At 45.6% G+C, this 26,688-nt stretch overlaps 1 protein-coding gene across 3 annotated transcripts in view; it reads right to left on the bottom strand.

The window, feature by feature from the left end:
* The window catches only part of LOC138651057 (phospholipase A2 inhibitor and Ly6/PLAUR domain-containing protein-like), a 41,571-nt gene extending 15,139 nt beyond the window's left edge, over window positions 1–26,432 (bottom strand). The window contains exons 1-3 of one of the 3 annotated variants that reach the window (XM_069740998.1): window positions 26,144–26,432; window positions 11,397–11,528; window positions 9,366–9,491 (exon numbers count right to left, since the gene is read on the bottom strand). In XM_069740998.1, coding sequence (XP_069597099.1) covers window positions 9,366–9,491; window positions 11,397–11,445 — 175 coding nt within the window. In that variant the 5' untranslated portion in view covers window positions 11,446–11,528; window positions 26,144–26,432. The remainder of the gene's footprint in view (window positions 1–9,365; window positions 9,492–11,396; window positions 11,529–26,143) is intronic. The other 2 variants (XM_069741000.1, XM_069740999.1) reach the window with 2 other exon arrangements.
* Window positions 26,433–26,688: the final 256 nt, after the last annotated feature.

Here is a 26,688-nt window from a genome sequence, read left to right as displayed (position 1 = left end):
TTCTTACAATGATGTTCTCTTCTTGTCTTCATGCTGCGGCTCCGGCGCAGGCGTACTTTATATGTCCTGTTGAGGGCAGAGTAAAGTACTGCAATGCGCAGGCATCGGGAAAGGTCAGAGAGGCCCAGCGCCTGCGCACTGCAGTACTTTGCTCTGCCCTCAAACAAGGCAGACAAAGTATGGCTGCAAAGGAGCCGCAGCCTGAAGACAAGAAGAGGATGTCATCGTATGAAGATGGGAGGCGCTGGACCCAGACCTGAAAGTAGAGGAGCTGCGGAGACACCATCACGTGTTTCTCAACGCAGGCAGTGAATAGCCAGGCCTTTCCCCGGGAAGGAACAACCAAGGGAAGGGCAGCATCCAATAAAGGAAAACATCCAATAAAGGAAAACCACCTATGCCAAGCATGGTATCCATCCACAGACAGCTGTTTCGGGGTTTTTGCCCCTCATCAGTGTGGAGTAGGAAACTGGCTATCAGGAGCAGTGCCTAGTAGAAAGTCTATAAAGGCACGGATGATTGACCTCGTGGAGACCAAAACATCCAACACCGCGGAGACACCATCACGTGTTTCTCAACGCAGTGATCCAGAACACTGCCCCCAAATATGCAAATGCAAGTAGAGGAGCTGCGGAGACACCATCACGTGTTTCTCAACGCAGGCAGTGAATAGCCAGGCCTTTCCCCGGGAAGGAACAACCAAGGGAAGGGCAGCATCCAATAAAGGAAAACATCCAACAAAGGAAAACCACCTATGCCAAGCATGGTATCCATCCACAGACATCTGTTTCGGGGTTTTTGCCCCTCATCAGTGTGGAGTAGGAAACTGGCTATCAGGAGCAGTGCCTAGTAGAAAGTCTATAAAGGCACGGATGATTGACCTCGTTGTTTTGGTCTCCACGAGGTCAATCATCCGTGCCTTTATAGACTTTCTACTAGGCACTGCTCCTGATAGCCAGTTTCCTACTCCACACTGATGAGGGGCAAAAACCCCGAAACAGCTGTCTGTGGATGGATACCATGCTTGGCATAGGTGGTTTTCCTTTATTGGATGTTTTCCTTTATTGGATGCTGCCCTTCCCTTGGTTGTTCCTTCCCGGGGAAAGGCCTGGCTATTCACTGCCTGCGTTGAGAAACACGTGATGGTGTCTCCGCAGCTCCTCTACTTGCATTTGCATATTTGGGGGCAGTGTTCTGGATCACTGCGTTGAGAAACACGTGATGGTGTCTCAGCGGTGTTGGATGTTTTGGTCTCCACGAGGTCAATCATCCGTGCCTTTATGGACCCAGCCCTGAGACGCCCATCGGACCACACCGCTCCTGGGTGAGTATAATATAACCTGTTTTTCTTATCTTTCAGGTAACATCGGGGGCTCATCTACAGCAATCCAGAATGCTGTAGATAAGCCCCTGATGGCGGTGGCCTTAGCTTATAGGCCAATTTTGGGGTGACAGATTCCCTTTAAGGTCATCCATTTTTTCCTGGGATCCTAAATGGTAGGTTGCATCTGTCTGTGTCCATATCATGACTGAATAGAAGCTTTTGTGTCAGGGCCTACATGTCAGCTCTCCAGCTTACAGACCCTCCACCTGGTGCCGGTGTAAAGTGAGAAGTGCCCCCTTCTGTGTGTTACGTGGTTACATATATGTGTCACATAGCACCTGTTTCTATACTGTATAGGGCGCTGTTATCTGCCATGAGCTAAGTGCACACTACTCCCCTCCAAAAATTGGAAAGAGAATGGATGAGCAGTGTCCTTAAACAGTGTCCTGTCATCGCACTGAACATGCACAAGTTTTATTTTTATATCCAGGATTTGCATGGTTGCAGATTAATTAATCTATTTGGTCATCTTTGTGTATTTTTGTCTGCACTTGCACAGTTCCTGGAATCAGCGCAAGCTCAGTGTATTTAAGGTGAGGCTTCAGATGGACACGTCTCATTATTTGACTCTCCATGTGTGCTGACTCAACGTCAGTTAGGAAAATCTGTCCACTTGTGCGGGGGGGTTAACTATTCTCAGTTATGCCAGCTGTACTGTTGTGAATTCTGTGGCAGAGCTCCCTCCTGTGGTCACAAGTGGTACTTCGGCTGATTCTCTCTGTGAGCTTCCGTTGGTGGAGGAGAGTGGTACTGCGGCTTCTGAGTTTCCTTCCTCAGGTTTTGTGGTGAAGTCGTTAGGTGCTGCTCTATTTAACTCCACCTAGTGCTTTGATCCTGGCCTCCAGTCAATGTTCTAGTATTGGACCTGTTTCCTCCTGGATCGTTCCTGTGGCCTGCTGCTCTGCATAGCTAAGTTCTGCTTTTCTATTTTGTTTGCTGTTTTTTTCTGTACAGCTTGCTTATTTGTTTTTTCTTGCTTGCTGGAAACTCTGGGACACAGAGGGTGTACCTCCGTGCCGTTAGTTCGGTACGGAGGGTCTTTTTGCCCCCTTTGCGTGGTTGTTTGTAGGGTTTTGTGTTGACCGCAAAGTTACCTTTCCTATCCTTGCTCTGTTCAGAAAGTCGGGCCTCACTTTGCTAAATCTATTTCATCTCTACGTTTGTCTTTTCATCTTAACTCATAGTCATTATATGTGGGGGCTGCCTTTTCCTTTGGGTTATTTCTCTGAGGCAAGGTAGGCTTATTTTCTATCTTCAGGCTAGCTAGTTTCTCAGGCTGTGCCGAGTTGCATAGGGAGCGTTAGGCGCAATCCACGGCTGCCTCTATTGTGGTTGGAGAGGATTAGGGATTGCGGTCAGCAGAGTTCCCACGTCTCAGAGCTCGTTCTATGTTTTTGGGTTATAGTCAGGTCACTGTATGTGCTCTGACTTCTATGTCCATTGTGGTACTGAATTACCTTATCATAACAGTACTGGAGGCCCAAAGTACTAATGATTCTCAATAGAGGGAAAAAAGAAGTTCTGAGACCATTTTTTTTTCTCTGCACTGTGTTTTGCCTTTTTTTTCCCCTAGACTTTTGGGTGGTTCAGGACACAGGTGTAGCGATGGACATTAAAGGTCTGTCTTCATGTGTGGATCAGCTCACGGCAAGAGTACAAAATATTAAAGACTTTGTGGTTCAGAATTCTATGTTAGAACCAAGAATTCCTATTCCTGATTTGTTTTTTGGAGATAGAACTAAATTTCTGAGTTTCAAAAATAATTGTAAACTATTTCTGGCTTTGAAACCTCGCTCCTCTGGTGACCCAGTTCAACAAGTTAGGATCATTATTTCTTTTTTACGTGGCGACCCCCAGGACTGGGCATTTTCTCTTGCGTCAGGAGATCCTGCATTAAGTAATATTGATGCGTTTTTCCTGGCGCTCGGATTGCTGTACGATGAACCTAATTCAGTGGATCAGGCAGAGAAAAATTTGCTGGCTCTGTGTCAAGGTCAGGATAAGATAGAGGTATATTGTCAGAAATTTAGAAAGTGGTCCGTACTCACTCAATGGAATGAAGGTGCGCTCGCAGCTATTTTCAGAAAGGGTCTCTCTGAAGCCCTTAAGGATGTCATGGTGGGATTTCCTATGCCTGCTGGTCTGAATGAGTCTATGTCTTTGGTCATTCAGATCGGTCGACGCTTGCGTGAGCGTAAATCTGTGCACCATTTGGCGGTATTATCTGAGCATAAACCTGAGCCTATGCAGTGCGATAGGACTTTGACCAGAGTTGAACGGCAAGAACACAGACATCTGAATGGGCTGTGTTTCTACTGTGGTGATTCCACTCATGCTATCTCTGATTGTCCTAAGCGCACTAAGCGGTTCGCTAGGTCTGCCACCATTGGTACAGTACAGTCAAAATTTCTTTTGTCCGTTACCCTGATCTGCTCTTTGTCATCTTATTCTGTCATGGCATTTGTGGATTCAGGCGCTGCCCTGAATTTGATGGACTTGGAGTATGCTAGGCGTTGTGGGTTTTTCTTGGAGCCCTTGCAGTGTCCTATTCCATTGAGAGGAATTGATGCTACGCCTTTGGCCAAGAATAAGCCTCAGTACTGGACCCAGCTGACCATGTGCATGGCTCCTGCACATCAGGAGGTTATTCGCTTTCTGGTGTTGCATAATCTGCATGATGTGGTCATGTTGGGGTTGCCATGGCTACAAGTCCATAATCCAGTATTAGATTGGAAATCCATGTCTGTGTCCAGCTGGGGTTGTCAGGGGGTACATGGTGATGTCCCATTTCTGTCTATTTCGTCATCCACCCCTTCTGAGGTTCCAGAGTTCTTGTCTGATTACCGGGATGTATTTGATGAGCCCAAGTCCGATACCCTACCTCCGCATAGGGATTGTGATTGTGCTAATGATTTGATTCCTGGTAGTAAATTCACAAAGGGTCGACTGTTTAATTTATCTGTGCCTGAGCATGCCGCTATGCGGAGTTACGTGAAGGAGTCCTTGGAGAAGGGGCATATTCGCCCGTCATCGTCGCCATTAGGAGCAGGGTTCTTTTTTGTAGCCAAGAAGGATGGTTCGCTGAGACCTTGTATAGATTACCGCCTTCTAAATAAGATCACGGTTAAATTTCAGTACCCCTTGCCGATGTTATCTGATTTGTTTGCTCGGATTAAGGGGGCTAGTTGGTTCACCAAGATAGATCTTCGTGGTGCGTATAATCTTGTGCGTATTAAGCGAGGCGATGAATGGAAAACTGCATTTAATACGCCCGAGGGCCATTTTGAGTATCTAGTAATGCCATTCGGACTTGCCAATGCTCCATCAGTGTTTCAGTCCTTTATGCATGACATCTTCCGAGAGTACCTGGATAAATTCCTGATTGTGTACTTGGATGACATTTTGATCTTCTCGGATGATTGGGAGTCTCATGTGAAGCAGGTCAGAACGGTGTTTCAGGTCCTGCGTGCTAATTCTTTGTTTGTGAAGGGATCAAAGTGTCTCTTTGGTGTTCAGAAGGTTTCATTTTTGGGGTTCATCTTTTCCCCTTCTACTATCGAGATGGACCCTGTTAAGGTCCAAGCCATCCATGATTGGACCCAGCCGACATCTCTGAAAAGTCTGCAAAAGTTCCTGGGCTTTGCTAATTTTTATCGTCGCTTCATCTGCAATTTTTCTAGTATTGCTAGACCGTTGACCGATTTGACCAAGAAGGGTGCTGATGTGGTCAATTGGTCTTCTGCTGCTGTGGAGGCTTTTCAAGAGTTGAAGCGTCGTTTTTCTTCTGCCCTTGTGTTGTGTCAACCAGATGTTTCGCTTCCATTCCAGGTCGAGGTTGATGCTTTTGAGATTGGAGCAGGGGCTGTTTTGTCGCAGAGAAGTTCTGATTGCTCGGTGATGAAACCATGCGCCTTCTTTTCCAGGAAGTTTTCGCCTGCTGAGCGAAATTATGATGTTGGCAATCGAGAGTTGCTGGCCATGAAGTGGGCATTCGAGGAGTGGCCTCATTGGCTTGAAGGACCTAAGCATCGCGTGGTGGTCTTGACTGACCATAAGAACTTGACTTATCTTGAGTCTGCCAATCGGTTGAATCCTAGACAGGCTCGTTGGTCGCTGTTTTTTGCCCGTTTTGACTTTGTGATTTCGTACCTTCCGGGCTCTAAAAATGTGAAGGCGGATGCTCTGTCTAGGAGTTTTGTGCCCGACTCTCCGGGTTTATCTGAGCCGGCGGGTATTCTCAAAGAGGGAGTAATTGTGTCTGCCATCTCCCCTGATTTGCGGCGGGTGCTGCAAAAATTTCAGGCTAATAAACCTGATCGTTGCCCAGCGGAGAAACTGTTTGTCCCTGATAGGTGGACGAATAAAGTTATCTCTGAGGTTCATTGTTCGGTGTTTGCTGGTCATCCTGGAATCTTTGGTACCAGAGAGTTAGTGGCTAGATCCTTTTGGTGGCCATCTCTGTCGCGGGATGTGCATTCTTTTGTGCAGTCCTGTGGGATTTGTGCTCGGGCTAAGCCCTGCTGTTCTCATGCCAGTGGGTTGCTTTTGCCCTTGCCGGTCCCGAAGAGGCCTTGGACACATATCTCTATGGATTTTATTTCAGATCTTCCCGTCTCTCAAAAATGTCAGTCATTTGGGTGGTTTGTGATCGCTTCTCTAAGATGGTCCATTTGGTACCCTTGTCTAAATTACCTTCCTCCTCTGATTTGGTGCCATTGTTCTTCCAGCATGTGGTTCGTTTACATGGCATTCCAGAGAATATCGTTTCTGACAGAGGTTCCCAGTTTGTTTCGAGGTTTTGGCGAGCCTTTTGTGCTAGGATGGGCATTGACTTGTCTTTTTCCTCGGCTTTCCATCCTCAGACTAATGGCCAGACCGAACGAACCAATCAGACCTTGGAAACATATCTGAGATGCTTTGTTTCTGCTGATCAGGATGACTGGGTGTCCTTTTTGCCTTTGGCTGAGTTCGCCCTTAATAATCGGGTCAGCTCGGCTACCTTGGTTTCGCCGTTTTTCTGCAACTCTGGGTTCCATCCTCGTTTCTCTTCAGGGCAGGTTGAGTCTTCGGACTGTCCTGGTGTGGATACTGTGGTGGACAGGTTGCAGCAGATTTGGACTCATGTAGTGGACAATTTGACCTTGTCCCAGGAGAAGGCTCAACGTTTCGCTAATCGCAGACGCTGTGTGGGTCCCCGACTTCGTGTTGGGGATTTGGTTTGGTTATCTTCTCGTCATATTCCTATGAAGGTTTCCTCTCCTAAGTTTAAACCTCGTTTCATTGGTCCGTATAGGATTTCTGAGGTTCTTAATCCTGTGTCTTTTCGTCTGACCCTTCCAGATTCTTTTTCCATTCATAACGTATTCCATAGGTCATTGTTGCGGAGATACGTGGCACCTATGGTTCCATCTGTTGATCCTCCTGCCCCGGTTTTGGTGGAGGGGGAGTTGGAGTATATTGTGGAGAAGATTTTGGATTCTCGTGTTTCAAGACGGAAACTCCAGTATCTGGTTAAGTGGAAGGGTTATGCTCAGGAAGATAATTCCTGGGTCTTTGCCTCTGATGTCCATGCTCCCGATCTTGTTCGTGCCTTTCATATGGCTCATCCTGGTCATCCTGGGGGCTCTGGTGAGGGTTCGGTGACCCCTCCTCAAGGGGGGGGTACTGTTGTGAATTCTGTGGCAGAGCTCCCTCCTGTGGTCACAAGTGGTACTTCGGCTGATTCTCTCTGTGAGCTTCCGTTGGTGGAGGAGAGTGGTACTGCGGCTTCTGAGTTTCCTTCCTCAGGTTATGTGGTGAAGTCGTTAGGTGCTGCTCTATTTAACTCCACCTAGTGCTTTGATCCTGGCCTCCAGTCAATGTTCCAGTATTGGACCTGTTTCCTCCTGGATCGTTCCTGTGGCCTGCTGCTCTGCATAGCTATGTTCTGCTTTGCTATTTTGTTTGCTGTTTTTTTCTGTCCAGCTTGCTTATTTGTTTTTTCTTGCTTGCTGGAAGCTCTGGGACGCAGAGGGTGTACCTCCGTGCCGTTAGTTCGGTACGGAGGGTCTTTTTGCCCCCTTTGCGTGGTTGTTTGTAGGGTTTTGTGTTGACCGCAAAGTTACCTTTCCTATCCTCGCTCTGTTCAGAAAGTCGGGCCTCACTTTGCTAAATCTATTTCATCTCTACGTTTGTCTTTTCATCTTAACTCACAGTCATTATATGTGGGGGCTGCCTTTTCCTTTGGGGTATTTCTCTGAGGCAAGGTAGGCTTATTTTCTATCTTCAGGCTAGCTAGTTTCTCAGGCTGTGCCGAGTTGCATAGGGAGCGTTAGGCGCAATCCACGGCTGCCTCTAGTGTGGTTGGAGAGGATTAGGGATTGCGGTCAGCAGAGTTCCCACGTCTCAGAACTCGTTCTATGTTTTTGGGTTATAGTCAGGTCACTGTATGTGCTCTGACTTCTATGTCCATTGTGGTACTGAATTACCTTATCATAACACTGTACTATTCCTTTGTTCAATAAGTTAATGGAAATAATCTATTTTTTTTCATGTGAGACTGTCAGGTGCCCTTTTTGTATACTGATTTGTTGAATGCCTGCTGAGCTGAATTCAGATTGCATCAGCCCTCTGCAGTGTACTAGTCTGCATCATTTGGAGGACAATTATTCAGTCACATTGATCTAGTTAACAATTAGGGAGCAGCTGTATTTTTTCTGCATGCATTTCCAATTCTGTTGGGCAAAATTACTTAAAATGAGAGCTGAGGGATATAAAAATGGGTCTTCTCCTGTCACTGATGACTTCTACAGGGCTTCAGCTAGGAACCTCTACCCTTCTCAGTGGGTGCCTGCCAAAATCAGGATACTGCTGGCTGGGGTATTTGGCCCTGGATGCTTCAAAGTCACAGAGGTCATTAGCCCTGGCAAGCCAGCATAAGGTTCAGACTCCGTCACTTGCACCATCTTGCGTCATTGCTGGGAATGTACAACAGGGTGGGCCATTTACAGGGATACACCTGGGTGGACCATGTATATGGATACACCTAAATAAAATAGGAATGGTTGTTGACATCAACTTCTTGTTTGTGGCACACTAGTATATGGGAGGGGAAAAACTTTTCAAGATGGGTGGTGACCATGGCGGCCATTTTGAAGTCGGCCATTTTTGAATGCAACTTTATAAATGGCCTACCCAGGTGTATCAATATAAATGGCCCACCCTGTATATGTTGTTGACTGTTGATGACTTAATAAAGTTTTACCAGAGTGTGGTGCCCTCACCATGTGTTGTCTGAATAGTGTTCTTCCCATGGGGAAGTAGTATTTGCATTCAGTTGGATGTTCCATGACCCGTAGGGTCTTTTTAAAGATAGCCAGGCCAGAGGACAAAAGTACTCCCTAACCCTCGTGTCTCCATACCGTGCATCTGCTGCCATTTTCTGGAGGAGTGGTACATTTTCAGGCTTTTCTTATAAAGAGCCATGGATTCACACAGTGGAAAAAAATTGCTGGAAAATTATATCTACGATGATCATTAAGTAATAATTGCCACACTGACAGTCAATATTGGGCCACTCTATGACTAATACTACTAAATGGGTGTTAAAGGGATATTCTTAAAAGCAATCAAGTTATACTCTACCCTTTTGATTGGGAATAACTTGGCTGATTGGTTGGGGTCTGACCAATGGGACTCTCAAAGATTGTAAGAACGGACCTCTGGAACCTAAAGAATGGGGCTTGGCAGCCACATCCTAAATGTGGCCAAAATACACATGCTCGATCCCCATTTCTTTCAATGTTTACGAAAATGACAAAAATATAAATAAATATACATATATATTATAGCAGATTTTATACTAAAAATTATGACACAATTAAAATACCGTGATAAATTTATCACTATACTCAATACGGCTTGGGCTCCTACTTGAGCACCACCCCTCCTAGTGGTGCCTACGTTTACACTTAAATACAATTAAAATACCACCACCTCTTACCTGATACAGCTATCCTATATCGAGAGGCACAAACATTGCCAGCGGGGCAGGACGAATTGGTGAGAAAAGCAAATGAACAGGAATCTGACATCAAGCCCACACAAGTATAACATTGCAAACAATGACCTGAAATAAAATACAATGAATGATCTATGAAAATGTGCCAAGAAGGCGAGGAACAGACCAAGGTTCCTGGAAGAATGTTGAACATAAAAAATATAAACTGAAGCTCCCAATGTAAAATCTGTAGCTTGGCCTCTTATCTACCATAGGTCATTATTAATAATGGTTCCTTTTAGACTGAATGATAACATAGCTAAAAAAAAGCAGAGATCTATCACGTTCAGCTTGTAATTCTACTATGGTGCTCCCGGGAAAGACAAAACCCTTGAGGAAGAAGCTAATGGACCCATTTCACTAAATTACAAAATTAAAGGGGTTGTCTAATCTTCAGATCAAAGTCACCAATCACAGTCATGCTATCGCAGACATCTGATTCCTGACAGCGTGCAATATGTTTTGGGTCATTGTCTTGTTGGAAGGTGAACCTCCATCCCAGTCTCAAATAATTGACAGACTGAAACAGGTTTTCCTTAAGAATATTCCTGTATTTCGCACCATTAATCTTCCCCTCGACTCAGACCATTTCCCCTGTCCCTACTAACAAAAAAATATCATCATTACAGCATATTACTACCACCACCTGGTTTCACTGTGGGGATGGTGTTCTTTGGGTAATGAGCTGTGTTGTTTTTGCCCCAGGCATAATATTTGCCTTGGTAGTCCAAAAGTTCAGTTTTGGTCTCATCTGACCACTACTCCTCCCTCCATACATTTGGGGAGTCCCCCAACATGAACTTTGCAAACTCAAAATGAGCCTTACAGTTTGTGTGTGTAAGTAAAAGTTTTTTTTCTGGCCACTCTTCCATAAAGGCCACCTCTGTGTAGTTTATAACTATTGTGGTTGCATGGCAGATACTCCAGTCTCTGCTTGGAACTCTGCAGCTCCTTCAGGGTTACCTTTGGTCTCTGCGCTGCCTCCCAATTAATGCTCTTCTTGTCAAGGCTGAGACTTCTGATGGGCGCCCTCTCTTGGCAGGTTTGTTGTGGCACCATGTTCTTTCCATTTGATGATAATGGATTTGATGGTGCTCCGGGGGATCATGAGAGATTGTAATTTTTTTTTTATAACCCAACCCTACCTTGCACTTCTCAACAAATTTGTCCCTGGCGTTTTTGGAGATCCCCTTGGCCTTCATGGTGGTGTTTGGTTAGTGGTTTCTCTTGCTTATTGGTGTTGCAGCCTTCTCTGGCCTTTCAGAAAAGGCAAAGTGTATATACTGACCGATATGTGACACTTAGATTGCTAATAGGTGGACTTTCTTTCCCTAAGTCTGTGACTTAAGGTAATTGCCTGCATCAACATTTTATTGGAACTTCATAGCAAAAGGGATGAATACATATGCACATACCAATTTTTACTTATTTTAATTTACCTTATGCCTGTATCTTTCTCACTTCATGTCACAAACGTAGACTATTCAGTGCTGATGCATCACACACAAATCGTATTAGAAAAATATTTAATGTTAAAAAAAGGTTAAAAAGCCAAGGGGTGAATGATTTCGCAAACCCTGTAAACAGCTGTATCTTCTGTTTCCTGGGCACCAGGGAACAACCTTCTATTTATCTGTGAACACTTTGCATTTTTCCTCCATGGTCTCCAATATCCCCTCAGTAATATAATATTACCCTCCTTTATATTAATTTATTTAACTCCTTAATGCCACAATCACACATCCGACTGTGATGCACAGGCTGCCCCTGGGTTTTATAGCTTCATAGACCGATACGAGGCTATCTAGTTCAAGTCTGGAGACCCGTGGACAGTCAATGTATCACGGACAGTGCTTGGGTCATGACAAATGGATGTGTGAATGATTCATTGAGCTCGGTCCGGGATACATTGACTGTTAATATTGATTAAAAGACAGAATTGATATTAAAAATATATATATATATATATATTACCTGTTGCTGCCAAAGCAGAGAGGAACGACACCAAACTCCAGAGATACATGGCTAATGTGAAGTTAGCTCCGTTCAGCGGAGATTTTATAATAGCGGGTGGAGGTTTGTTGACAAACGAATCTTAACCTGGTTCTTTTCCAACAAAATGACATAGAATGAAAAGAAAGTTAATTCACTGGTGCAGGTGTGTTCCCGGAACATAGAGGGAAGGTTCCACTTCCCTCATATAGGTAGTAACGATAGTGGTTTGTGTGATAGCTATTTTAGATGGGTTGTCTACTACTTTTTCGTTGATGGTCTATGTTAAGGATAGGTCACCAATATGAGATCGGTGGGGATCACTCGGAGGTGATCTACAGGAATCATCAGGGGCCACTAAACCATCTACAAAGCTGTGGTCTTCTACTCTGTACAATGTTTACATCTGGCTATCACCAGGTTTGGTAGTAGCCGACCAATGTAGATGTCATATGTAGAGTTGAGCAACTTTTAATTTTTAAGGATCGAGTCGGGTTTCGCGAAACCCAACCTTGTCAAAAGTCGGGTCGGGTGAAATAGGACGATTATTGCGAAAAGTCGTGGGCCGACCGAAACATGAAACCCAATGCAAGTCAATGGGGAATCAAAGTCAGCAGTGAGTGGAGGCCAGGAAAACACCTACAGTGTCCATTTTAATGCCAAAAACATCAATTCTTATTTCTTAAGCATGTCAATCTTAATTTAATTTATAATAATAGTTAGGCATTGAAAACAGGGGATTATTTGGCTAAAGTTGTGGGGGGGTAGGGCTGGCTCAAGATTTTCATGGGCCCAGGAAATGCGGAATACGTCATGGCGGTGGAGAAGGGAGAGGTAAGTATTTCAACTTTGCAAGTGCTGTGATCCTGAGCAAGCAGGGAGGGCCCACTCGTTGGCACTTGGCACTGGCACAGGGCCCTCATAGTACAGCGGTGTGTTTGACAGCGGGTGGCGCCTCCCACTGCCAGAGACACTTTTACGTACTATGAGGGGCCCTGTGCCAGTGACGTCGCCAACGAGTATGCCCCCCCACATGATGAAGGAACCTGCACTTTTATCTGCACCTTCCTCTTTGTCCCCGTGTAAGGTGGTATAGCATGCGGGAAGGGGAACCTGACTTTCAGCAGGGTCAGAATCTGGCTGTGTAGAGTGCAAGGGGAATGTAGTGGTCTGGGTCAATGTACCAGCAGACTCATCTAGCAGTGGCTGGGCAATGGGCAGAATGAGGAGGAAACATAGATATAGGCCCAAATAATAAAGTAGGCTAAATGCAGTTCAAAATTGGTAACAGGACTAACCAGGCGGCATTGCTTTGTTCAGTGGAGGACAACTGTAATGAGTGGCGCAGACACAGTTAGTAGGCCCAAAATAAAAAAGTTGGCTAAATGCAGTTCAAAATTGGTAACAGGACTAAACAGGCGGCATAGCTTTGTTCAGTGGAGGACAACTGTAATGAGTGGCAGACACAGTTAGTAGGCCCAAACAATAAAGTAGGCTAAATGCAGTTCAAAATTGGTAACAGCACTAAACAGGCAGCATTGCTTTGTTCAGTGGAGGACAACTGTAATGAGTGGCGCAGACACAGTTTGTAGGCCCACAATAAAAAAGTAGGCTAAATGCAGTTCAAAATTGGTAACAGGACTAAACAGGCGGCATTGCTTTGTTCAGTGGAGGACAACTGTAATGAGTGGCACAGACATGGTTAGTAGGCCCAAATACAAAAGTAGGCTAAAAGCAGTTCAAAATTGGTAACAGGAGTAAACAGGCAGCATAGCTAGGTAATGGGGTGGGCTCCTCTGCTGAGTAGTAGACAGTGGTAGTTGGCGCAAAGTATTATCTGGATTAAATGGAGGCCAGGGCCCCTGTATATTTTAACTATCATCTATCATCTCAACAAATTTGTATTGGCAGTGCCATTGAAGGATTTAACAGCACAAACTACACAGTGGTGGAGCAGGGAGAGGTAAGTATTGCAAGTGGTTGAGCACTGTTCGAGCTGAGGGGAACACTCTCTCTTGGGCGGCGGTACTGGCACAGGTTCCCTCATATTACGATGGTGTGTCTGACGTTGGTTATGCACCACAACCGTCAGAGACACTTCATTGTGCTATGAGGGACCCTGTGCCAGTGCCGTCGCCCAAGAGTGGGCACACCCACCTGTCCAGGCAAACGGCACTCGCAGGGGTGCTTGCGCCAAGTGGTGACCATGGCCCTGTGGGGGGAGTCAGCCCATTTAGGGAGGTATAAAAATGGCCTATGGTGGACATTCAGCAGCTGAAAATGGCGGAATTGGAGAAGTCAGTAAGAGGAGGCCAAAAGCAAGACATTTTTCAGGCAAGCTACGTGTCAGCAGGAGAAGGTGGGGCAAAATAATTTGAAATCCATGATTGGTTCATTTTAATGAAGGTTAGATCATCAACATTCTGGGTAGCCAGACGTGTCCTTTTTTCGGTCAGTATTGAACCAGCAGCACTGAAGACTTTTTCTGATAGCACACTAGAAGCAGGGCAAGCGAGCTCCTGTAATGCATATTCTGCCAATTCAGGCCAGGTGTCTATTTTAGATGCCCAGTAATCAAAGGGGAATGACCTGTGAGAGAGAACATCGATAGGGAGGAAAAGTAGTTCGTAACCATACTGGACAAATGCTGTCTCCTGTCACTTTGAATCGATGCAGCAGTACCTGTCGTGTCAGCGGTCATTGCGAAATCACTCCACAACCTGGTCATAAAACCCCTTTGTCCAACGCCACTTCGGATTTGTGCACCTCTAAAACCTCTGCCATGTTGCCCCATACGGCTCGTGTGAACCATCACTGCCGCTGTGTGCTGGGAATGCCTGAACCAAATGGTCTACAAGAGTTGCTTGTTTGGTAGCCAATATTTGCTCAAGGTTCTCATGTGGCATGATATTTTGTAATTTTCCTTTTTTTCCTTTATATCGTGGATCCAGGAGGCAGGCCAAACAGTATCCGTCATCGGTCATCATTTTGATAATGCGGGGGTCCCTTTTTAGGATACGCAAGGCATACTCAGCCATGTGGGCCAATGTTCCAGGTGTCAATTCACTGCTTGTGCTGGGTTGAGGAGCACTTTCTTGCAAATCAACATCACTTGTGTCCAGCAAAAACCCTGTAACTGACCTTGCAACGCCACCAGTTTCTATTGCCCCCTGAGAAGCATCCTCCTCCCATAAATATTCATCCCCATCATCCTCCTCCTCCTCTTCATCCGCCACCTCGTCCAGGAGAGTTCCCTGAGCAGACAATGGGTGACTGTCATCAAGGCTTCCCTCCTCCTCGGCTGCAGACGCCAGCTCCTAAATATGCGTCAAACTTTGCATCAGCAGATGCATTTAGTGGGATGCTCATGCTTATGATGGCGTCGTCTGCACTTACCAGCCGTGTGCATTCCTCAAAACACTGAAGGACTTGACATCCAAGTGCCTGCCCGTGTATGTGTATCCTCCCACAAATTAATTACAGCACGTCTCTGTTCGCACAGCCTCTGAACCATGTGCAGTGTGGAGTTCCTCCTTGTTGCAACTTCGATTATTAGGCGATGCTGGGGATGATTCGGCGATCGCTGATGGTTCTGCATACAGCTGGAGTGTACGGACGACCGGCGGATGTGCGAGCAAAGTCTTCGGACTTTCAGGAGCAGGGCTGGTAACTCCGGATAATTTTTGAGTAAGCACTGCACCACCAGGTTCAAGGTGTGAGCCAGGCAAGGTATGTGTTTAAGTTCTGAAAGGGCTATGGCAGCCATAAAATTCCTTTCGTTATCACTGACTACCTTGCCTGCCTCAAGATGTACACTGCCCAGCCATGACTGAGTTTGTTGCTGCAAGTACTCGGCCAGTACTTCTGCGGTGTTTCTGTTGTCGCCCAAACACTTCATTTCTAACACAGCCTGCTGATGCTTACCACTAGCTGTTCAATAATGGGACACCTCGTGTGCAACAGTGGCAGCTGCGGATGGAGTGGTCGTGCGACTGCGCTCTGTGGATGAGCTTTCGCTTCTGGAGGAGGAGGAGGGGTGGCGAACATCTACAGCCAACTGTTTTCTAGACCATAGGCTAGGCAGAACTGTCTCACTATGGCTGTCCCCTGTGGACCCTGCATCCACCACATTAACCCAGTGTGCCGTGATGGACACGTAACGTCCCTGGCCATGTCTACTGGTCCATGCATCTGTTGTGAGGTGCACCTTTCTACTGACTGATTGCCTCAGTGCATGGACAATGCGGTCTTTGACATGCTGGTGGAGGGCTGGGATGGCTTTTCTCGCAAAGAAGTGTTGACTGGGTAGGTCATAGAGTGGTACTCCATAGGCCATCAGGGCTTTGAAAGCTTTGCTTTCAACCAACCGGTAGGGCATCACCTTTAACGAGATTAGTCTAGCAATGTGGGCGTTCAAACCCTGTGTACACGGATGAGAGGATGAGTACTTCCTTTTCCTAACGAGAGTCTCTTGTAGGGTGAGCTGGACTGGAGAGATGCTTATGGTGGAACTAGCGGGGGTGCTGGTGGACATGGCAGATTGAGAGAGGCTTGGTGATGGTATTCTTGATGTTGGCCTACATACAGTGTTTCCTACCAAGAACATTGTGATTCCCTGACTGCTTTGGCCTTGCGACGATGCCTTCACATTTGCTGTTGGTGATGTCCTAACTGGAGGGCTAACAGTGAGGGAAGCAATGTAGCATTGCTGACTATCTTCATTCTGCGCGGGTGCACCAATGGTACGGGACGTTTGGTAGTTAGTCCAGGCTTGCAAGTGCATGCTGGTTAAATGTCTAAGCATGCACGTTGTGTTTAAATTTTGGACATTCTTCCCTCTGATAAAGGTATTTGAGCATTTCTTACAGATAACTTTGCGCTGATCATTCGGATTTTGGTTAAAAAATTCCCACACTGCAATCTTCCTACTATCGAATACCTTTTCAGGCATTGCACGCTGTTCTCCTTTTACCGGATGGCCACGCTGTCCTAATAGTGTTTTTGGTTTTGTCAAACGTTTTTGGCCAAATATGGGCCTGCCAGATGAAAGCTGTTGTGATGTAGATGCCTGCTGCGGATCATCCTCCTCCACTTCAGAGCTACTGCCAGCGGCACCCTGTTCCCCCAATGGCTGCCAATCTGGGTCAACAACTGGGTCATCTAACAACTCCTCTTCATTGTCATGTGCACCTTCCTCTGTGTCACCGTGTAAGGTGCTATAGCGTTCGGGACGGGGCACCATAGTCTCATCAGCGTCAGATTCTGTCTCAGTACACTGCGAGGGCAATGTAGTGATCTGAGTCAATGGAACAGCATAATAATCTAGCTGTGGCTGTGCATCTGTGCACTCCATGTCCGATTCATCTTGTAATGGGCTGTTAACTATTTCCCTTTCTAACCCTTGCACGATATGTGTAAAGATCTCCATGGAGTAAACTGTAGTGTCGCCTGCCGCATCCTTCACTTTTGCTTTGGGTGAAGGACACAAGGAAGCGACTTTTCCCTGACCGGGAGCATCCACTGACAACTCGCTACTTTTATATTTTGAACTTTCTGAAGAGGAGGCAAAAGAGCTAGAGGCCGAGTCAGCAAGGAAAGCCAAAACTTTTTCCTGCTGCTCCGGCTTTAAAACCGGTTTTCCTACTCCCAGATAAGGAAGCCTTCGAGGCCTTGTGTAGCCAGACGATGACGCTGGCTCAACACCTCCAGCCTTAGGTGCTATTTTGCTTTTCTCACTACGACCAGATGCTCCACCACCACCACCACCACCATCAGTACCAGCTGGCAATGACCGCCCACGGCCTCTTCCACCAGACTTCCTCATTTTTTGAGAAAATCTAACCAAGATAACAACCGTTATATGGTACTGTTAAACAAGGTAGAAGGTGTATATAAACTTGTTAGCAATTTAAATATCCCTTTTTTGGGGGGGAGACTGCAGCAAAAACAGGCCCTGTGTTGTGAATTCTGTGGCTGAATTCACTCCTGTGGTCACAAGTGGTACTGCAGCTTCTGAGCTTCCTCCCTCAGGTGTTCTGGTGAGCTCGTTAACTGCTTCATTACTTAACTCCACCTGATGCTGCTATCCTTGCTCCTTGTCAATGTTTCAGTGTTGGATCTGAGCTTCTCCTGATTGTTCCTGTGACCTGCTGCTCTGTATAGCTCAGTGCTTTTTGTTTTTTTTGTTGCTTTTTTTCTGTCCAGCTTGTCTTTTGTTTTGCTGGAAGCTCTGAGAAGCAAAGGGTGTACCGCCGTGCCGTTAGTTCGGCACGGTGGGTTTTTTTTTGCCCCCTTTGCGTGGTTTTGCTTTAGGGTTTTTTGTAGACTGCAAAGTTCGCTTTACTGTCCTCGCTCTGTCCTAGAATATCGGGCCCCACTTTGCTGAATCTATTTCATCCCTACGTTCTGTCTTTTCATCTTACTTACAGTCATTATATGTGGGGGGCTGCCTTTTCCTTTGGGGAATTTCTCTGGGGCAAGTCAGGCCTATTTTTCTATCTTCAGGCTAGCTAGTTTCTTAGGCTGTGCCGAGTTGCCTAGGTAGTTGTTAGGCGCAATCCACAGCCGCTTTTAGTTGTGTTTAGGATAGGATCAGGTGTGCAGTCTACAGAGTTTCCACGTCTCAGAGCTCGTTCTTGTATTTTTGGGTATTTGTCAGATCACTGTGTGCGCTCTGATCGCTAAGCACACTGTGTTTCTGGATTGCCTTCATAACACCTGTCATTAGCAAACATAACAGTACAAGGAGCCAAACTAATGATTCTCAATAGAGGGAAAGAAAAAGTTCTGACATCATTTTTTTTTTTTTTTTTTGCTCTGTGTTCACTTTTTTTTTTTCCCCTAGACATTTGGGTGATTCTGGACACAGGTGTGGACATGGATATTCAGGGTCTGTGCTCTTCAATGGATAATCTCGTTATAAATGTACAAAAAATTCAAGATACTATTGATCAGAAATCTATGTTAGAACCAAGAATTCCTATTCCTGATTTGTTTTTTGGAGATAGAACTAAGTTTCTAAGTTTCAAAAATAATTGTAAGCTATTTCTGGCCTTGAAACCTCATTCTTCTGGTAATCCTATTCAACAGGTTTTGATTATTATTTCTTTTTTGCGCGGCGACCCTCAAGACTGGGCATTTTCTCTTGCGCCAGGAGACCCTGCATTGAGTAGTGTCGATGCGTTTTTCCTGGCGCTCGGATTGCTGTACGATGAGCCTAATTCAGTGGATCAGGCTGAGAAAAATTTGCTGGCTTTGTGCCAGGGTCAGGATGATATAGAAGTATATTGTCAGAAATTTAGGAAATGGTCAGTACTCACTCAGTGGAATGAATCTGCGCTGGCAGCTTTGTTCAGAAAGGGTCTCTCTGAGGCTCTTAAGGATGTCATGGTGGGATTTCCTATGCCTGCTGGTTTGAATGAGTCTTTGTCTTTGGCCATTCAGATCGGTCGACGCTTGCGCGAGCGTAAATCTGTGCACCATTTGGCGGTACTGCCTGAGGTTAAACCTGAGCCTATGCAGTGCGATAGGACTATGACTAGAGTTGAACGGCAGGAATACAGACGTCTGAATGGTCTGTGTTTCTACTGTGGTGATTCCACTCATGCTATTTCTGATTGTCCTAAGCGCACTAAGCGGTCCGCTAGGTCTGCCGTCATTGGTACTGTACAGTCCAAATTCCTTCTGTGCATTACCTTGATATGCTCTTTGTCGTCGTTTTCTGTCATGGCGTTTGTGGATTCGGGCGCTGCCCTGAATCTGATGGATTTGGATTATGCTAAACGTTGTGGGTTTTTCTTGGAGCCTTTGCGGTGTCATATTCCATTGAGAGGAATTGATGCTACACCTTTGGCCAAGAATAAACCTCAATACTGGGCCCAGCTGACCATGTGCATGGCTCCTGCACATCAGGAAGTTATTCGCTTTCTGGTGTTGCATAATCTGCATGATGTGGTCGTGTTGGGGTTGCCATGGCTACAAACCCATAATCCAGTATTGGATTGGAATTCCATGTCGGTATCCAGCTGGGGTTGTCAGGGGGTACATGGTGATGTTCCATTTTTGTCGATTTCGCCATCCACCCCTTCTGAGGTCCCAGAGTTCTTGTCTGATTATCAGGATGTATTTGAAGAGCCCAAGTCCGATGCTCTACCTCCGCATAGGGATTGTGATTGTGCTATCAATTTGATTCCTGGTAGTAAATTCCCTAAAGGTCGATTATTTAATTTATCCGTGCCCGAACACGCCGCTATGCGCAGTTATGTGAAGGAATCCCTGGAGAAGGGACATATTCGCCCATCGTCATCACCACTGGGAGCAGGGTTCTTCTTTGTAGCCAAGAAGGATGGTTCGCTGAGGTATTGATTACCGCCTTCTTAATAAGATCACTGTTAAATTTCAGTATCTCTTGCCATTGTTATCTGACTTGTTTGCTCGGATTAAGGGGGCTAGTTGGTTCACTAAGATAGATCTTCGTGGTGCGTATAATCTGGTGAGAATCAGGCAAGGAGATGAATGGAAAACTGCATTCAATACGCCCGAGGGTCATTTTGAGTATCTAGTGATGCCGTTCGGACTTGCCAATGCTCCATCTGTGTTTCAGTCTTTTATGCATGACATCTTCCGTGAGTATCTGGATAAATTCCTGATTGTTTACTTGGATGACATTTTGATCTTCTCAGATGATTGGGAGTCTCGTGTGAAGCAGGTCAGAATGGTTTTTCAGGTCCTGCGTGCTAACTCTTTGTTTGTGAAGGGATCAAAGTGTCTCTTCGGTGTGCAGAAAGTTTCATTTTTGGGGTTCATCTTTACCCCTTCTACTATCGAGATGGATCCAGTTAAGGTCCAAGCCATCCAGGATTGGATTCAGCCGACATCTCTGAAAAGTCTGCAAAAGTTCCTGGGCTTTGCTAATTTTTATCGTCGCTTCATCTGTAATTTTTCTAGCATTGCCAAACCATTGACCGATTTGACCAAGAAGGGTGCTGATTTGGTTAATTGGTCTTCTGCTGCTGTGGAAGCTTTTCAGGAGTTGAAGCGTCGTTTTTGTTCTGCCCCTGTGTTGTGTCAGCCAGATGTTTCTCTTCCGTTCCAGTTCGAGGTTGATGCTTCTGAGATTGGAGCAGGGGCGGTTTTGTCACAGAGAGGTTCTGATTGCTCAGTGATGAAACCATGTGCTTTCTTTTCCAGGAAGTTTTCGCCCGCTGAGCGTAATTATGATGTGGGCAATCGAGAGTTGCTGGCCATGAAGTGGGCATTCGAGGAGTGGCGTCATTGGCTTGAAGGAGCTAAGCATCGCGTGGTGGTATTGACTGATCATAAGAACTTGACTTATCTCGAGTCTGCCAAGCGCTTGAATCCTAGACAGGCCCGTTGGTCGTTATTTTTTGCCCGCTTCGACTTTGTGATTTCGTACCTTCCGGGCTCTAAAAATGTGAAGGCGGATGGTCTGTCTAGGAGTTTTGTGCCCGACTCTCCGGGTTTATCTGAGCCAGCGGGTATCCTCAAGGAAGGAGTCATTGTGTCTGCCATCTCCCCTGATTTGCGGCGGGTGCTGCAAAAATTTCAGGCGAATAAACCTGATCGTTGTCCAGCAGAGAAACTGTTCGTCCCTGATAGGTGGACTAATAAACTTATCTCTGAACTTCATTGTTCGGTGTTGGCTGGTCATCCTGGAATCTTTGGTACCAGAGAGTTAGTGGCTAGATCCTTCTGGTGGCCATCTCTGTCACGGGATGTACGTACTTTTGTGCAGTCCTGTGGGATTTGTGCTAGGGCTAAGCCCTGCTGTTCTCGTGCCAGTGGGTTGCTTTTGCCCTTGCCGGTCCCAAAGAGGCCTTGGACACATATTTCGATGGATTTCATTTCTGACCTTCCCGTTTCTCAAAAGATGTCAGTCATTTGGGTGGTCTGTGATCGCTTTTCTAAAATGGTCCATCTGGTGCCCTTGGCTAAATTGCCTTCCTCCTCTGATTTGGTACCTTTGTTCTTTCAGCATGTGGTTCGGTTGCATGGCATTCCTGAGAATATTGTTTCTGACAGAGGTTCCCAGTTTGTTTCAAGGTTTTGGCGAGCCTTTTGTGGTAGGATGGGCATTGACCTATCCTTTTCCTCGGCTTTCCATCCTCAGACTAATGGCCAGACCGAACGAACCAATCAGACCTTGGAAACATATCTGAGATGTTTTGTTTCTGCAGACCAGGATGATTGGGTGTCCTTTTTGCCGTTGGCTGAGTTCGCCCTTAATAATCGGGCCAGCTCAGCTACCTTGGTTTCTCCATTTTTTTGCAATTCTGGGTTCCATCCTCGTTTCTCTTCAGGACAGGTTGAGTCTTCGGACTGTCCTGGTGTGGATTCTGTGGTGGATAGGTTGCAGCAGATCTGGACTCAGGTAGTGGACAATTTGATCTTGTCCCAGGAGAAAGCTCAACTTTTCGCTAATCGCAGACGCCGTGTGGGTCCCCGACTTCGTGTTGGGGATCTGGTTTGGTTATCTTCTCGTCATATTCCTATGAAGGTTTCCTCTCCTAAATTTAAACCTCGTTTTATTGGTCCGTATAGGATTTCTGAGGTTCTCAATCCTGTGTCTTTTCGTTTGACCCTCCCAGACTCCTTTTCCATACATAATGTATTCCATAGGTCGTTGTTGCGGAGATACGTGGCACCTATGGTTCCATCTGTTGAGCCTCCTGCCCCGGTTTTGGTGGAGGGGGAATTGGAGTATATTGTGGAGAAGATTTTGGATTCTCGTGTTTCTAGACGGAAACTCCAGTATCTGGTTAAATGGAAGGGTTATGCTCAGGAAGATAATTCCTGGGTTTTTGCCTCTGATGTTCATGCTTCCGATCTTGTTCGTGCCTTTCATGCGGCTCATCCTGGTCGGCCTGGGGGCTCTGGTGAGGGTTCGGTGACCCCTCCTCAAGGGGGGGGTACTGTTGTGAATTCTGTGGCTGAATTCACTCCTGTGGTCACAAGTGGTACTGCAGCTTCTGAGCTTCCTCCCTCAGGTGTTCTGGTGAGCTCGTTAACTGCTTCATTACTTAACTCCGCCTGATGCTGCTATCCTTGCTCCTTGTCAATGTTTCAGTGTTGGATCTGAGCTTCTCCTGATTGTTCCTGTGACCTGCTGCTCTGTATAGCTAAGTGCTTTTTGTTTTTTTTGTTTCTTTTTTTCTGTCCAGCTTGTCTTTTGTTTTGCTGGAAGCTCTGAGACGCAAAGGGTGTACCGCCGTGCCGTTAGTTCGGCACGGTGGTTTTTTTTTTGCCCCCTTTGCGTGGTTTTGCTTTAGGGTTTTTTGTAGACTGCAAAGTTCGCTTTACTGTCCTCGCTCTGTCCTAGAATATCGGGCCCCACTTTGCTGAATCTATTTCATCCCTACGTTCTGTCTTTTCATCTTACTCACAGTCATTATATGTGGGGGGCTGCCTTTTCCTTTGGGGAATTTCTCTGGGGCAAGTCAGGCCTATTTTTCTATCTTCAGGCTAGCTAGTTTCTTAGGCTGTGCCGAGTTGCCTAGGTAGTTGTTAGGCGCAATCCACAGCCGCTTTTAGTTGTGTTTAGGATAGGATCAGGTGTGCAGTCTACAGAGTTTCCACGTCTCAGAGCTCGTTCTTGTATTTTTGGGTATTTGTCAGATCACTGTGTGCGCTCTGATCGCTAAGCACACTGTGTTTCTGGATTGCCTTCATAACACCTGTCATTAGCAAACATAACAGCCCTGTGTATTACACTACACAATATAAGTGGCAGAACGTGGCTGGCTGATATACGACAAACAGAACTCACGTATATAAACTTGTTGGCAATTTAAATCTCCCTTTTTTGGGGGGGAGACTGTAGCAAAAAAAAGGCCCTGTGTATTACACTACGCAATGTAAGTGGCAGAACGTGGCTGGCAGATATACGACAAACAGAACTGACAAATATAAACTTGTTGGCAATTTAAATCTCCCTTTTTTGGTGGGGAGACTGCAGCCAAAAAAGGCCCTGTGTATTACACTACACATTGTAAGTGGCAGAACGTGGCTGGAAGATATATCAAAAAATACAAGGACTGTAGTACACTTTCAATCTCCCTACAATGATCTCAGGACAAGTATGGCAGCAATAAAAAGGACTGCTGCACACAAAAGTGTGGACAAAGAAACAAGAGAACTGTGCAGAAAGGAGCAACAGGATTTTTGCTTTTAAAAAAGCAGTTGGTTTGCACAGCGGCGTACAAACAGCAATGCAGCTATCAGGGAGCCTTATAGGGAGCCTAATAAGCTACAGCGCTGATGCACAAAAAAAAACTCCACTGTCCCTGCAAAGAAAAGGTGGTGTTGGACAGTGGAAATCGCTACAGCACAAACAGTTTCGGGGTTAATCTTCCCTCATTAACTATATCCCTTCTTCTGGTGAAGCTGCGGCAACCTCTCCCTATGCTCAGATCGGCAGAAGTAAGATGGCGGTCGGCATGCACGCCCCTTTATAGCCCCTGTGACGCCGCAGAAAGCAAGCCAATCACTGTCATGCCCTTCTCTAAGATGGTGGGGACCGCGACCTATGTCATCACGCTGCCCACACTCTGCATCCACCTTCATTGGATGAGAAATAGTGCTGAAAGCGTCATAAGAAACGCGACTTTGGCGCGAAGATTGACGACCTCATGGCCGATCCCACACTAGGATCGGGTCGGGTTTCACGAAACCCGACTTTGCCAAAAGTCGGCGATTTTTGAAATTGTCCGATCCATTTCTCTCAACCTTAATGCTCAGTAGAGTAGGGACTAGCCCAGCCCCTGAAAAAGACTTCACGGAAATGTATTATTGAAATATAACAGAAATGATATTAGATCGTTATATTCAATAGGTAGACATTTAGGGTTTACTTCAACTTTGTTTCAAGACCACCACTTCTATCGATTGTGGGAGTGGTTTTCTATGGTCGTTACAACAATTTGTTGGTCGGAGAAATGTGACATTAATCTTTCATAGATCTATACAAATTGTAAATTCCAAAAAGAGGCTACTTTGGAATGTTATGTAAAAAATCCTCTCTAGGAAGGATACCTGAGGCTATGTTCCCATGATGAGCATTTGGCGAGATTTTGATGTTGCAAATTTTTTGCAATTATTATGAAAATTATCTACTTGCAATTTTTTCATTGTACTTGCTACTTTACCAGGTAAAATTGCTGTAAATTCTAAAAGAGATGACCTATGGTGCTGATATTTGGGCTGTACATACTTTGGTTCATGAAAAGTGCAATGAACCTCAGCGACAGGGATGAGAAATACCCTTGTGCCGAGTGGTCTCACCGATTTGTCGCCTTGCCGGAGTTTCAGAATTTATGCATGGTTTTTGAATTTCACTCATGCCAAATTGCTTCTTCATTTGCTAACAATGTACAGATACCATCAGGGGTGAACCTAGCCTCTCTGCCGCCTGAGGCGAACTGCAAAATGGCGCCCCCCCATAATAAATTTTTTAAATCGGTAGAAATTAATCTGGTTCACACAGATTTATTTCTATCCTGTAAACATTTGTGCAATAGTGGTCATTTGAATTTAGAGAAATAGAAAACATTATGTCCGAACACAAGTACCGTATTTTCCGGCGTATAAGACGACTTTTTAACCCTGGAAAATCATCTCAAAAGTCGGGGCTCGTCTTATACGGCATGTGCAGGGAGCGGTCCTGTATGGTTCCCAGGATCTGGAGGAGAGGAGATTCTCCTTCAGGCCCTGGGATCAATATTCAAGTAAAAAAAAGAATAAAAATAAAAAATATGGGATATACTCACCCTCCGACGTGAATATAGCACAAGACATAAATCTACGCACAACTGTGTCTAACGATGGCGCTATTAGGGCTCATTCACAAGTCTGATTTCCATTGGTGCTTTTCACAGTCTATACAAGTGCTATCACAGGTACTACAAAGCATAGTGCGGGACTTGTATAGTTGTGTCTTGTGCCGTATTGACGACGGTGTCTGCGTTGTGTTGCACACTTGAGACTTATTCACACAGTTGTGCCTAAGGGTGTAATCTAGACACCATTGTGGATACAGCACAATCCCACCAAGGACAACATCTGCAAGGAGTTTGTATGTTCTCCCCGTGTTTGCGTGGGTTTCCTCCGGGTATTCCGGTTTCCTCCCACATTCCAAAGACATACTGATAGGGAATTTAGATTGTGAGCGATGATAATGTGTGCAAACTGTAAAGCGCTGCGGAATATGTTAGCGCTATATAAAAATAGAGATTATTTATTATTATTCAGTTAGTGGGGTGTGTGTGTATTGTAAGTATGTATGTATATATATAATATACACACACACAGCGCTCAAGTGTGCAAGACAATACAGACACACCGCTGTGAATGTGGCACAATTACTTGGGTGCAGTTATTATCACCATAGACACAGTTTATTATAGTGCTCAAGTGTGCAACAGAATACAGACTTATAGGACTATATACTAGGGGGCAGACCCACAGCTGCTGTATCACTATACAATTGTATAAGTCGTGTGCAACTCCGAGATCCAATCCTGTGCATGTGAACAGCGCTATACATTACATACACATACTGTAGAGAAGCTGGGCAGGATGCCAGTGGGAGCAAACATTGCCAGCTGTGTGCACACAGGCAGAGACAAGGCTGAGGAGTCTAATGGAGGGAAGCGGTGAAATATGAGGAGTCACGGAGCCATGCAGCAGAGCGTGGGCAGGAGATGTTTACTTACTGTTCTGCGAGTCCCAGCAATCAGCAATGTGTGTCCCCAGGGTCGGGAGCCAGGGCACCGCTGCTGGTAAGGTAGCAGTCACGTTAGGTTGTGAGTGCCAGCAAGGCAAGGGTCTGCAAGGATTACAGGGAGAGTCGGCAACAGCACCACGTGTTCTGACCGCCGCTCTGCCGCCCCTGATATGGAAACTTGGGTTGGATAAATCTATCCCTATGTGTGTGCTGCGGCCGTTCCCAATAAGACTGAGTATTTTGAGCGCTCAAGGAATGAGACTGCACAACATTGTGTCCATAACATTCCATCAATACTGACACTTTATTTCCTGATACATAGTTTTATAATTGCATATAGAAAGGAGTGGTTAGGGGTGGTTAGTTAATTAACATATTGTCTAGCTCCTCTGTTATTGGTTATCTGAAAATATATGGAATATTGTGATTAATGCACATATGACTGCTGATTAAGCAACTAAAATGAAGTTCTCTGCATCTGGGACAAAGTTGAGACATCTCATCAGCACTTAATACATCTGGAGTTCTTCTGCT

This window comes from Ranitomeya imitator, chromosome 10 (genome assembly GCF_032444005.1).
Source record: "Ranitomeya imitator isolate aRanImi1 chromosome 10, aRanImi1.pri, whole genome shotgun sequence".
In the NCBI taxonomy this organism is placed as follows: Eukaryota; Metazoa; Chordata; class Amphibia; order Anura; family Dendrobatidae; genus Ranitomeya; species Ranitomeya imitator.
The sequence above is the reverse complement of the archived record's forward strand: the minus strand, read 5'-3'. Positions and strand labels throughout refer to the sequence as shown.